The sequence below is a fragment of the Siniperca chuatsi genome, linkage group LG17, assembly GCF_020085105.1.
Source record: "Siniperca chuatsi isolate FFG_IHB_CAS linkage group LG17, ASM2008510v1, whole genome shotgun sequence".
Taxonomy (NCBI): Eukaryota; Metazoa; Chordata; class Actinopteri; order Centrarchiformes; family Sinipercidae; genus Siniperca; species Siniperca chuatsi.
The window spans coordinates 1,569,301-1,583,347 of record NC_058058.1 but is presented as its reverse complement, the minus strand read 5'-3'; the positions used below and the strand labels follow the sequence as shown (position 1 = coordinate 1,583,347).

Genomic DNA, 14,047 nt, shown 5'->3' with positions numbered 1-14,047 from the left:
TCACACCATGGAACTATAACCAGAGACTTTCTAAGTCTTAAATCAACTTTGCAATAACTCTATGACCCACACAAACAACGTAAACTGACGTTAACAGAAAGTATTTAGATCAAATCTCAGAGGAGCATCAAGGCCTCAAACTCATTAGTTGGTTAAATCGAAAACACTTTCTTTTGTCCAAAAACTGTCTCTCTGTTCACACACAGCTGTTGTGATGACGTATGAGGGGACATATGAGGCGTTTGGTAAACAATCAGTTTGTTCAGTGACATGTACTGTATGGATTGTGGCACAGAATACATTATGTTTATGAAGCGTCAGTGTTTCTGCCACAGAAAACATTTGTTGCATTGCAGATATGGAGCTTCAGTGTCCTGAGATTTCAGTGTGATGTGTGGACGTTGATGTTTCATATGTTGTGAATCTGGTTTGTGTCTCTTCAGGTTGTTAAGGTGGACTGTTTGAACTTCAGGAGGAAAACTGGTATTTGTGTGTTTCTTGGTTTTATATCCCAGTGGGGACTTTAACCTGAACGCACACTAACCCATGGGGTCACTGTGGGGACAGAAACTGAGGTCCCCGTGGGTAGAGACGGCTTTTTGAGGGTTAAGACTTGGTTTTAGGGTACAGGTTACAATTAGGTTATGGTTATGGTTATGGTAAGGGGCTAGGGAAAGCATTATGTTAGTGACTGTCCCCCAAATGGTCAGTGAAACAAACATGTGTGTGTGTGTGTGTGTGTGTGTGTGTGTGTGTGTGTGTCCTCAGTGAACTGTGTCAGTCTCTGCAGTAGCTTCCAGCTGCAGCAGGCAGTTCAGTTTCTGTTCAGTCTGACTGAGGGAGGTTTTTGTACGACACTTTTTCACTGTGTGAACACAGCTTGACTGTTGATTTCATGAAAACTCTGACAGTAGTAAACTGCTGCATCTTCAGCCTGGACTCCACTGATGGTCAGAGTGAAGTCAACTCCATTCCCTGCTCCACTTCCACTGAATCTGGAGGAGTTTCCAGAAGATGTTTCCGATGTTAGGTAGATCAGAAGTTTAGGAGCTTCTCCAGTTTTCTGTTGGTACCAGGACAGGTAGTATTGTGAACCAGAGTAGTGAGCAACTGTTGGACTGGCCTTACAGTCAATAGAGACACTTTGACCCAGCTGCACTGCTTTGGCTGCTGGCTGAGTCAAGACAACATTTTGTCCAACAGACCCTGAGGAGAGAGAAGAAACACGGGACATGAGACGGTGAGGTGAAACTCAGCTACACTCCAAATGATTTTCACATCACAGAAAAATGATTTTCCTCACCCTGAGTGAAGCAGAGGAGAGTCCAGATGAGGACGGAGAGCAAAGTCATGTTTTTGATGAGGAGGATTTCTGTGGCTTCTGTTGTCATGAAGGACAGCTGTCAGTCATCCAGTGTTCAACTCTCAGGACTATAAACTCTCCCAGAGCACTGGAGCATGGTGCTGCTGATGCAAAGTGGCTCTCTATGGAAATGCTCTGACTGACTCCAGCAGGGACTTGGATTACTCTGACGATGCTGTTTCTCAATGGATCAATACATTTACCAGAGTATTGATTGATAATGTGTCAGTGATCATTTTCATGTGGATTGGTTTTGATGACTGCAGATACATTTTCTTTAAGAGTGTTATTTTTTTGGTTTAATTTAATGCTAGAATAATTAAAATTTCACATTTACATAAAGGAAAAAACATTTATTAAAATGTGATTAATTCTGAAAATGATGTCCGTGTTTGATCAATATAATATGAAATAATTAATTCTTTTAAAAACAGGAAGTGTTTATGTTGAGTTTGTTGTGTTCAAAGTCAGAGAGCCGTGTCTCTCTGCAGTGAGAGGTTTTTGTACGGCGACTCAATCAGTTTGTATCACTGTGGTACACGTTCGGTGGAGGAACCAGACTGGAGTTTGGAAGTAAGTTCAATTTTTGATGTATTTCATTAATTCATGAGCAACATTTTTATTTCTGCAATTATATTTTTGTCTAGAAATTGAAATATGCGATTATGTATCTTAACTTCCAAATTTTGCCATGCAGTGTTGTTTAAAAAACCAAAGTGCAGTTTTGTATTATAAATTAAATCATGAATGTAATGATTATAATTGCTTGGAGCAGAGAAGCCGTGCATTTCGATTTTTAGATTAAAGTTGAAACTTGAGGACTTTTGTCAGACAAAGTCAGAGAGCCGTGTCTCTCTGCAGTGAGAGGTTTTTGTACGACGACTCAATCAGTTTGTATCACTGTGGAGGACTTTTGGTGGAGGAACCAGACTGGATGTTGGAAGTAAGTTTCTGCACAAATATTAAATATCGTATCGTCAGTTTAGGTTTTAATTTCTGTGTCTGAACATTTGTAGTAGATATAAATTTCCACTGGACTGATCTAAATCACTTTAAAGACTCAATCTTATTGTTTATTTCTCCTCTTTAACCACAACGTTGAACTCAAAGCAGCTTTACTGAACTTCTCTTTAAATGTTTAAATGTGTTTGAACAGGAGGAAAAATAAAGTAAGTAAGTAAAACTTATTTTGAATAGTGTGAATGAAGAAAAATATGTTCAAATCTCTGATCTTCTAAAATGGCTCAAATTGTCTTTTAACCTCAGTTTGAAATAATGTCGACAATTCTCTGATGCTATTTGTATTTTTAAATATGTCTGATGAACAGTTTACCTGGTCGTCGGTTATTTTTGGCTAATAATGTCCTTTAAAAGTGCATCTGATTAACTTTTGCCCTTTTGACAGTTTTGACAGTAAATATGTTTGTATAAATGTAGCAGGACTTTGAATGAAATCATAGATGACTGAAAAGGGGATTTCAATGTTTTCTCCAAATAATAAAAAAAGGTGTTTTTGTATTTTATAGTTTAAAATATGGTTCTTTTATTTCCAGTGTAGTTTGATGTCTTTCAGGTCATATGAGGACTCTTTCTGTGCTGATATGCATGAGAGGTTTCTTAAAGGGAAGTGAAACAATGTGTGAGTGAGTGACTGGTGGAGCAGAAAAAACAGCTGACAGAAACTCCTTAGAGGAGAAAATCCACTCTCACACAGTAAAGGTGTCCAAGTTGCTGGTGTTTGATTGACAACTGTGTGGTCCCTGTCCTCTAAGCTGATTGGTGTCTCCTAGGTGATGCCCGTCCCACCCTGACGGTGCTGCCCCCCTCCAGCGAGGAGCTGCAGCAGGGGAAGGCCACGCTCATGTGCCTGGCCAACAAGGGCTTCCCCTCAGACTGGAGTCTGGCCTGGAAGGTGGACGGCAGCAGCAGCAGCAGCAGCAGCTGGGAGGAGAGCAGGAGCCCCGGGGTGCTGGAGAAGGACGGCCACTACAGCTGGAGCAGCACCCTGAGGCTCCCTGCAGACCAGTGGAGGAAGGTGGGCTCTGTGACCTGTGAGGCCACCCAGGGCTCCCAGACTCCGCTCTCAGAGACGCTGAGGAGAGACCAGTGTCCCCAGTCCTGACCTGACTCACTGGGACTCTGCTACTGGTTTTACTCTGATACTGCTCTCACTCTGCACTCTGCAACTGTCTCTCTCTTTTATTTGACATGTTTCAATAACAATATTTACTAGCTTGTTCCAATGTTTCAATATTATTTCAGTGTTTCCAGATAATAAAGAGGTTTTCATCAAATCAGTTGGTTTAATTTCTTTTAAATCAAAGTGGCTGAATGAGTTTCTCTAAATGGTAACACTGACTGTATGAAATCCAGAGCAAAACTGAGCTCACAAAAATGTTGTAATTTCTCTATGATGACTTTAGAAAGAATGAGTAACATTACATAATGTATAGCCATACATACTGTATATTAAGAGACATTATACAATCAGACAAAATTCGTCACTATTGTTTGATTAGTCCAAACCAGTGATGGTTGTAGTTTAAGGCTGAAATGTTTTGCCACAATCTATATGAATGCCTTCATGACTGAAACTATATTCTCCTATAGTCATTACAGATTTTTCTTTAATAATAAACCTTTGGAACAAAATCACATGGTAGGAAAACTTTAATCTAATCATTGAATCATCTCTTTTAAATAAGTATGAAAAATATTTTGAACATCTGAAATAAAAAGCAGTATGTCATCAGCATAGAAAGACACAAAACGAGTGTGATCCTCATATTTAACCCTGGAAATATTTACATACTGCATCTGCTGAAGAGTTCAACCGCAAAGACAAATAAAAGAGATGACAAAAGGAAAGAATTTAATTTTTAATGGATTTACATATTACATAAATCATTTAGGGTTACAACAATAAAATACATGTGTTTGCTGGAATACATTGTGTCAGTAAATCATAATATTCTCACTAAAACTCTGAAGCATTGCTTTTGAGAAAGTGGCCATATTGCTTTCCAGGTTTGGTATGAGGCTGTGGAGGATGCAGCTGTTGGGAAGCTGACATTCAGAAGCTTGGAAAATAAACATAAATGGAAATTTAGACGATATACAGTCAGTGGTCACAATCTATTGCAAATCAGTGGCCAACATCTGTGCCATAAAATCTGTCTTTACGAAGCTCATAATGTTCAGTTTTTGTTGACTTTGTCACAAATGTGTAAATTCACTTATATGTTCATTACTGAGGTCATATAAAGGTGGTGTTGTACTGGACTACATTATATTGAGAGTTGTTTTTAAGCATTTCACCTCCCTATTTACATATATGAGGGGGGCAAAATATTAGAAACATGTCTGAATATAACGCAGTCGAGTGCAAAACCATCACTAACTACTCTATGCTAAAATATTATTTAACTGAAATCTCTGACAGTGTCAACAAATTGAACAGTAGAGGCATCATGAAAGTATTACTTAGTGTTACTATACTACTATTATTAGTCAATGTTTACAGCTCCCGTTTATATATTATATTTATTACTACCGTTTATACCTGCATACATCACAATTTGTATGTATGTATATACACACACAGTAAATATAGTATATATAAAGATGGGTGACAACTGACAGGAAAAGGCAGCATGAAGTGTGTTAGTATGGAGTCAGGCCACCACGAGCCTCCAGAACAGCTTCAGGGCTCCTTGCCAAGGGATGAACACCTCCTCCACAAGATGTTCCCTCAGTTACATATACAACCTTTATTAATCAGGTCATCTGACTGAGATCAGACAGACCTGAGTACAGCAGGTAGAGAGAAACAGCAAATACAGCATCAGAGACACAGACGTCACTACACAGATCTGAAGATGAAAGTTTATATTATATAATTTGGTCGTATGGAGATGGTGGTGGAGAACGTTGTCTTACACGTTGATCCAAAACCTTCCACAGATGCGAAACTGGGTTGAGATCATTTTATTCACATCATTTTCATCCTCACCAAACCGTTCAGTGAGCCCTGGTGCACCAAAGCATCTGCTTTGAGATGTTTCTCCACTCTTTCATTCAGCTTTGTCCTGTATATATATATTTATTTATACTACCTGTGTAACCATTGCAGTATATATGTATATGAGTGGACTGCCTGTCTAAAATCCTGTTTTTATCTGGCCATACATTACAATTTTTTCATTTTATCATTACTGTGCACCTGCCTACTACAGTTTTATAGTTTTATATTTACAGTATTATGTTTTATTTCATCATATTATATTATATATATCATATTATATTCCTTTATTTTAACTTCTGCACTATCTTTTTATTTATTTTGTAACTAACAATATTAATTAAAAAAGATAATTGCCAATGACTGCTTCACTGTAATTGTTATATTCTGGTTTCTTCTTGACTAATTCAGTATTCCCAGTGAGTTTGAAAAAATCAACAAATCAGTCAAAGATTAAACATTTTCTCCAGAACAAATGATTCAGAGTTTTGTGTTACAATTCCTTGTTGAACCATTTTTTTTCTGATTGAAACTTTGCTGTAAAACAATGTTTGAGTAAACTGTAACAGTGTGATAATGTCTCAAACACTGTTAGTCAGTAATAATAAAATACTCTGCTGAATTCTATGAAAAATATTTCCACAATAAAAATATAACTTTTAACACAATCATGAGTTTTCTTTTAGAGAAGCTTCTAATGTTTTAGTTTCAGTGCAGCTGTTGAGTCAGATCAGTTCCTCTCCAGCTGAGGGAGGTTTTTGTACGACGTTGTATCACTGTGTGAACGGGAAGCTGCTACTCTGCTGACAGTAGTAAACTCCTGAATCTTCAGCCTGAACTCCACTGATGGTCAGAGTGAAGTCAGTCCCAGATCCACTTCCACTAAAACGACCTGGAACTCCAGACTGAAGGGTTGTAGCTAAATAAATCAGGAGTTTAGGAGCTTCTCCAGGTTTCTGAAGGTACCAGTGGAGGTAGTTACCAACACTTGTACTGGTTTTACATCTGAGGGAGACAGTCTGTCCTGGAACAACAGACTGAGATCCAGGAGACTGAGTCAGGACGATTTGTCCTGATGAACCTGGAAAACATGAAAAAGAGGAGAAGGGTTATTGAGACAAATCCAGCTTGGAGAAAGATGATCAGCATCCAAACAGAAGAGTCTCATTTCTTTAACATGGAGAATAGATGGAAGAAGGTAAATGCTGCTCGTCTCAGTGTTTCTCCATCACAGCAGAACATCATTGTGGTGAACCTGGTTGCATCCTGAAGCAAAGTTTTCAGAAGAGAGTCTCACCCTGAACAAGGAGCCCCAGGGTGGCCAGCAGTGGAATCAGTGACATCATCATTGTGCTGCCGGCGTGTCAGTGGCTCTGAAAGGCCTGGACAGCCACTGATCAACACTGGCCTCTTAACGGCTGGGAGCAGAGAGGCAGGACAGATATGCAAACACACAGAGTCAGTGAACTGTAGCTGTCCTCAACATATCATGGTGTTTCCTCCTCAGTGCTGGGACAGCTGGCTGTTTGAATCATCCTCATGTTGATTAACAGAAACTAACAATATATAGAAAGTGATTCAGTATTTTAGTCCAGCTTGATTTGTTCCTTTTGTATCCGGAGACTCGTTTTAACTGATTTGACTGTACATGTTTAACCACCAACAACTGAAGCTTTTGCTTCTTAATCAAAATGTATAATACAGTAAAACATGACACTTTTATCTTTTAGTACTGAAACCTCTCTGTTGTCATGGTTCATCGGTGATGCCCGTCTGTTGCCGTGGTTACTGAGCTCAGAGAGGGAAGTGAAACCAGTTTCAAGACCAGTTTCGTCCAGTCTGAGGAAGACCACCTGAACCTCTGCCGCAACCAACAGGACGAAGTTCATTTTCACTTTGCTTTAATCAGGCTCCATCACTGTTCGCCCAAATAATAAAATAAATATTTATTCATCTTTATTATAATTATTGACTTAAAAATCCCGAATACAATTATTTAAATTGAATGCATACTAATGAACAAAAGAAGAGCCAGTTTGATCAGTGCTTTACCACTGTCACTATAAAACATTTTAGTTTGTCAGGTGGAAACATTAGTCTGCAAACTATGAAGCACTGCATCTGCCAGGTTTGAATCAGTTAACCAGCCAACTTGACGAGCACAATAGACACATTTGTCTTTTTAAAGCTACAGAGGGAACCTTTCAGGTTGTTGACACTGACTTTTACTGCCGCTCAGTGGTCGAACTGGAGACTTCAGCCACAGAGGAGATTCCTACTAACAGTTATTACCAGCAATGCTAGAATTTGCCCTGTGCTGTAATTGTAAGCTGCTACGAATCCGTAACTTTAAAATATACTTGAAATAGTTTCTGTTTTTGTCTTCTTCCATTTTCCCATCTCCTTTTACACGTTAATGTATTTTTACTGAATGTAAAGCGCTCCCTGCGTTCTCCTTGCACCTAATGTTTGTATGTGTAATGATATCAGTGCATTTCCTGGCACTGTTTCGTCACTTTTTTTAACTTAAATATAGTTTTGAAGTACTACTTTCCTTCTACTCCACTACAGTTCAGAGGGAAATATTGTGCATTTTACTACATTTATCTGAAAGCTATAGTTACAAGTTACTCTGCAGATGAACATTTTACATAATAAAACATATGATGAGCTTATAAAATGCAATATATTGGCTTGTTTTTGGTTTGTGGTGTCTGGTTGGGGCCCCTTGTTTCAGATGTCTGTGAGTTGTTAGCAGCTCCACCAGAGACATTTCACCTCTTAACTTCTCACATGGCTTAACTCCACTAACTGTTCGAGCCCTGAGGAGGTCAAATTATTCAATATTTTACAAAGAAAATCCAAGATTAGAGAAAAGTCAAAAGCAGAAAACTGATTTGTGTATAATTTTTCTTCTTTCCTCTCCCATTAATCATCTCACAGACAGTTAAAACTAGCTAACTGTATATAAAGCAGTTAAAACTAGCTAACTGTGTATAAAGTAGTTAAAACTAGCTAACAGTGTATAAAGTAGTTAAAACTAGCTGACTGTATATAAAGCAGTTAAAACTAGCTAACTGTATATAAAGTAGTTAAAACTAGCTGACTGTATATAAAGCAGTTAAAACTAGCTAACTGTATATAAAGCAGTTAAAACTAGCTAACAGTGTATAAAGTAGTTAAAACTAGCTGACTGTATATAAAGCAGTTAAAACTAGCTAACTGTATATAAAGCAGTTAAAACTAGCTGACTGTATATAAAGCAGTTAAAACTAGCTAACTGTGTACAATCAATATATCAGATAGAATCAGATATCGGTCACAGGAGACATTTTACAGCAGAACCAATACTTTTAAAACTAAGTACACTTTGCTGATAATATGTACTTTTACTTGTAGTGAAGTATTTTTAAATTGTTCCTTTTACTTAAATAAAGGATCTGAACAGTGGTGGAAACATGGAAGAAATGAACTCAAGAACTGTTCTGCTTTCTACTCCACTACATTCATCTGAACGCTACAGGTACTTTTAGTTAGAGTTTACTTACAAAATGTATGATTAACTTTACAAATGAAACTACCTTACAGTATATAAAGTAGTTAAACTTAGCTCCACTTCGACCAGCTGTGACATTAAACTGCTAATGCATCAGTAATAATAGTTCAACTCTGGAAGGAGCCATTCTGCCCAAATTAGTACTTTTGATCGGCCTGCTTAAAATAAATGTTGCCGATTACTTTTTGTACTTTTACTAAATTTCAATGCAGGACTTTTACTTGTAACATGGTATTTTTTACAGAGTGGTATTACTACTTTTACATAAAATAAAAAATACGAGTATTATAATAAAACAAGTTGTGCTGCCGGAACCATTGATGAGCTAGACGGGTGGAAATGGAGTCAGAGGAGGAATCAGAGCGCGAAATTAGAAACGAGGACTCGAGAGGATTTGAAAATAAAAAGAAAAGAAAGAAGAGTAACTCAAGTGAATCCGGTCAGAAAGAGGAAAAGTATCTTGTCGGGATGGTAGCTGTGACACAAACAGACGGCATTTTCAAGGATCCTCATGAGGTCGGGAAGTTTGTAGGAGGAAAGCTCGGAGATGTAAGATCGGTCGGGATAACAGGAAGTGGGATGGTTATCACTGACTGTGTGTCAAAGCGTCAGAGAGATAAAACCCTGAAGATTCATGCATTCAGAGATCACAGCAGTGTGAACTGCTTCCCACTCGGAGCTGAAGTAAAGAAGAAGAGAGGAGTAAGCGGCGTGCCTCTGACAGTAGAGGCCGACTCATGTCGGGAGGTTGAAGATGTGTGTGAGGCAAGAAGGCTGACAAGATTCAGAAAAGGGGAGGAGGAGGACAGTAATTCAGTGTGTTTGACGTTTGAGGGGGAGTTGCCGGAAAGAGTGGATCTAGATTATGTGTGTTACAGGGTGAGAGAGCTCCTCTCAGGTGTTTCTGCTGTCAGGAATATGGACATGTTGCTGCAGGATGAAGAGGAGGCAGGAGATGTGGGAAGGAAAACTGTAACGTGGAGGAGTGTAAAGTGGAGAAAGAGCAAGCAAAGTGCCTGCACTGCGAGGGAAACCACCATACGGGATCAGCACAGTGTCCAAAAAGAATTAAAAGTAAAAATGAATAAGATCAGAGCGGAAAAGGGTTCGTCATACGCTGAAGCTGCTAAGAGTAAAATGGTGGTTGTACAGAAGGGAAAGGAGCAGAAAGGAAATGGAGATGATCAGAGCATCAGCGTGGACAAGAAGCGATTTCTGGCATTTATTGCCACGGTTATAAACTGTGCGGCTGAAATAAAGAGGAAGTCGGAAAGGATTAATATGGTTCTGGACGCTGCAAGGAGGTTCTTGAATGTTGTGGACACATCTGGAGAGGGTCTGGATGTTACACTGAGGGAAGGAGTTGCACCAACTCAGACAACTGGGTCCGGGTTAGAGACTGGACTATGGCATGGGAGCACTTTGGGTGGACACTGTAAATAGTTTAAACTGTGAAGCTGTTTTAAATCCAGCAGGTGGCGGTAATGCGCAATTAGGGATGCCAACCGCCATAAAACTCAACAGAAGAAGAAGAAGAAGAAGAAGAAGAAGAAGAAGAAGAAGAAGAAGAAGAAGAAGAAGAAGAAGATGATGATGATGATGCCGGAACCATTGATGACCAGACGTTGTTTCCCTCCGACGCCTTTCTGTCGGCGCTCAGCCACTTTGTTTACTTTCTTCTGACACAGTCGGCCTCTCTCTGTTAACACAAAACACTGATGCCGGAGCGTTTTTATCATTTCACTTTCGGTGTTTTGACCGTTTTAACGTTTTTCTGTCTGTGTTCTTCTTCACCTTCGACGATATTAACCGGAAGTGTTGTTTTTTTTTTTTTGTGTTTTGGAGGATAAAACGCTTAAAAATCATCAGCGAGAGCCCGGAAACTAAAACCAACATGTCCGCAGACCAGCAGCCGTTCCCCCCGCCCTCCTCTCCGTTCCCCCCCGGAGCCGTGGAGGGGTTCGGCGGTGTGGACCCTCGGGGCAGCCCGCTGTCAGAGATGGAGACCCTGAGGAGCTTCGTTAACGAGCGGCTGACGGCGGCGGTGGACGACATCCTGGCTGTGTTCGTGAAAACCGTGGCCCAGTACCGGGAGCAGATAGACCGGCAGCGGCGGCAGCTGGACAGCCTGAGGTCCGAGGAGGGCAAGTGGAGCCAAACAGCAGGTCGTGCCTCCTTTACACAGTGGAAGTATTTAATGTGTTTAACGCTTCTTTTAGTTTAAAACATCTGATAATAATATATCTGCCTACATGTACACTGATACCGATATGATAAGCTAATATCGGCCGATATATCGACCTGGCCAGTTCATCGGTTTAGCTCTATAGCATATTTACAACAAGTCATGCATTTTAATACTTATACTTAAGTAAAAATAAAGATGTGTTATCAGTAAAATGTACTTAAGCTATCAAAAGTAAATGTACGTGTAATTGCAGCCTGACCGATACTAGATTTGTTTAGGCAGATGCTGATATCGTTATTTGGGAGTTTTAAAAATCTGAGAAGTACGGTGGCCCTGAGAGCTCAATGCACCGCAACTTAGGAAAACACATGCAAATAGACAAAACGCAACCAAATACAGAAAACACAACCACATGCAGAAACGCTGCAAGTAGCACAGCTGACAGCAGAAACTGTTTCCAGGGGACACTAAAAAGTGATGCACACGGCTGGGATGCCCTTGTTGTTGCCATGGTTATTTTGGTGGGACAACAAGCGTGTCCCAGCCGTTTCCGGTTACTTTTTAGTGTCCTCTGGAAAGCTGTTTTAATTTGATTTATTTTTATTGCACTATTTGCATGTGTTTTCTTAAGCTGCAGTGTGTTGAGCTCTCAGGGCCACCGTATTTATTTATTTATTTATTTTATTAAAAAATATATATAAATCTTTTTTGTCTTCCGCCTCCCTTCAGACCCTCTGCAGGCCTTCTCCTGGATAAAAAAGTGTCCCGATGACCACATCCTGAGCGTCCATCTGGACCAGACCGACCGTATGGACGAGACGGACGCCGGCTCCTCGGCTGCTCAGATTAAAACAGAAGTTGGCGGCGAGGACTGTGCAGTGTCAGAACCAAACGGTGACTTTGATCCAGCCAGTGGTTCGGAGGGAGCCGGTGACGGCCGACTCCTCGCTGAGTGCTCTGAGACTGAAGACAGTGGAGACTACTGGAGAGACGCTGCAGGACTTTGGAAACCAGAGGGGACGGAAGAAGCAGAGGGACAAAGTTCATCTCTGAGCTCGAAGGTGAAGAGCTCCGCTGATCTGTCGCCGGAGCCTGAAGTGTCGCATCAGCCTCCGCCGGTGTTTAGTTGTAAAGTTTGCGGCGAGTCCTTCCAGAGGATTAGTTATCTACTCACTCACGCTTCGGCACATTTGAGAGACTGCGGCCTGTGCGGGAAACATCTGGAGCACACGGAGAACCTGAAGCTTCACCTGCGAGTCCACAGAGAGACGTCGTTCCGCTGCAGCGTCTGCGGTCAGAGCTTCACCCTGCGGGGGAACCTGAGGACGCACATGAGGATCCACTCGGGCGAGCGGCCGTACGGCTGCACCGTCTGCGGCAAGAGCTTCGGCAGGAGGGCGACGCTGGTGCGGCACGTCCGCAGCCACACGGGCGAAGCCGCTCATCTGCGCGCGACTGCGCGGCGCGCTTCCGTGGAGAAGGGCAACCTGACGGTGCACCTGCGGACGCACACCGGCGAGAGACCGTACTGGTGCTCCATCTGCGACAGGCGCTTCAGCCAGCTGTCCTGCTTCTACAAACACCCCTGTCAGAGGAGAGGTCTGACCACCGACTGCCCGAAAACATGACGGGGATTCTGTACCATTTCAAAATAAACTAATTTCGTGGGCTGAACAGGTCCTGAAAACACATTTTTACAATAAGCTTACAGTACGACCGATCTTGCATCAGAATAATTTGAAAGGTACTACAGAGTCGTGAAGTGTGAACTGACCCCAACAGTTTCTAATCAACCCGTTGAACCAGGGCGAGATGCTGAAGTGGTCTTAGTAATATTTAAAGCTTCACGAAGGGGAAACTTTTGCTTCATGACCTTTTACTTCTGATTTGAAAACGTTGAACCAAAGTCGATGAATGCTCTTATTTGAAGTTTTTGGCGAGTGTATAAGCTGGATAACATTCCGAGTCGTGTTTTAGGATGTTATTACAAACCTCAGAGTGGATCATCTTTACTCTGTATTCAGTGCTATCCTGCAGGTTTTACATTTCATGCTGATTTTTCCTGTCTGTTCCTGCCACCAGTGACACTTGTGCCAAAGTTGAATCAATAAAAACAACACTGAAAGTGCATTTTGGTTGCATAACTTTTGTTTTTTCAGTTTTGACAGTCAAAGGAAAGGAAACGGAAAGTATTGTGACCTTTTAAACCCCACAGGATAAAATGAACAACACGTGGTGTTGCACAAATGTTTAATTGCTGAAAGCGGTTTATTTCTTTTTAAAAAAAAGTCTTATAAGAAACAAACCAAATATTGATGCAATGAGAAGTAACAGTTTGTACGTGTAATGATATCAGTGCATTTCCTGGCACTGTTTCTTCACTTTTTCTAACTTAAATATAGTTTTGAAGTACTACTTTCCTTCTACTCCACTACAGTTCAGAGGGAAATATTGTGCATTTTACTACATTTATCTGAAAGCTAATGTTATTAGTTACTCTGCAGATGAACATTTTACATAATAAAACATATGATGAGCTTATAAAATGCAATATATTGGCTTGTTTTTGGTTTGTGGTGTCTGGTTGGGGCCCCTTGTTTCAGATGTCTGTGAGTTGTTAGCAGCTCCACCAGAGACATTTCACCTCTTAACTTCTCACATGGCTTAACTCCACTAACTGTTCGAGCCCTGAGGAGGTCAAATTATTCAATATTTTACAAAGAAAATCCAAGATTAGAGAAAAGTCAAAAGCAGAAAACAGATTTGTGTATCATTTTTCTTCTTTCCTCTCCCATTAATCATCTCACAGGCAGTTAAAACTAGCTGACTGTATATAAAGCAGTTAAAACTAGCTGACTGTGTATAAAGTAGTTAAAACTAGCTGACTGTATATAAAGCAGTTAAAACTAGCTGACTGTG

At 40.6% G+C, this 14,047-nt stretch overlaps 1 protein-coding gene and 3 gene segments (V, D, J or C); 2 read left to right on the top strand and 2 right to left on the bottom strand.

Moving 5' to 3' along the window:
• Nucleotides 1-813: 813 nt before the first annotated feature.
• On the bottom strand, nucleotides 814-1,626 carry LOC122864586. The segment is given in 2 exon segments: nucleotides 814-1,206; nucleotides 1,304-1,626. Coding segments are annotated over 2 exon segments (432 nt in total).
• A 448-nt stretch (nucleotides 1,627-2,074) lies between these two features.
• Nucleotides 2,075-3,656, top strand: LOC122864633. The segment is given in 2 exon segments: nucleotides 2,075-2,306; nucleotides 3,154-3,656. A coding segment is annotated over 1 exon segment (261 nt).
• Nucleotides 3,657-3,758: 102 nt separating this feature from the next.
• LOC122864617 lies at nucleotides 3,759-6,906 on the bottom strand. The segment is given in 2 exon segments: nucleotides 3,759-6,465; nucleotides 6,682-6,906. Coding segments are annotated over 2 exon segments (360 nt in total).
• A 3,611-nt stretch (nucleotides 6,907-10,517) lies between these two features.
• LOC122864563 (zinc finger protein 691-like) lies at nucleotides 10,518-13,258 on the top strand. The gene is made up of 2 exons (XM_044172125.1): nucleotides 10,518-11,105; nucleotides 11,858-13,258. Exons 1-2 carry the CDS (start codon nucleotides 10,835-10,837, stop codon nucleotides 12,754-12,756), a joined length of 1,170 nt encoding a protein of 389 aa, XP_044028060.1. The 5' UTR covers nucleotides 10,518-10,834; the 3' UTR covers nucleotides 12,757-13,258.
• Nucleotides 13,259-14,047: the final 789 nt, after the last annotated feature.

Bases quoted from the DNA above. Each gene is read 5' to 3' on its own strand.
- LOC122864563 (XM_044172125.1), top strand. From the start codon at position 10,835: ATGTCCGCAGACCAGCAGCCGTTCCCCCCGCCCTCCTCTCCGTTCCCC. The intron at 11,106-11,857 runs GTCGTGCCTCCT...GCCTCCCTTCAG, and splicing joins CAAGTGGAGCCAAACAGCAG to ACCCTCTGCAGGCCTTCTCC.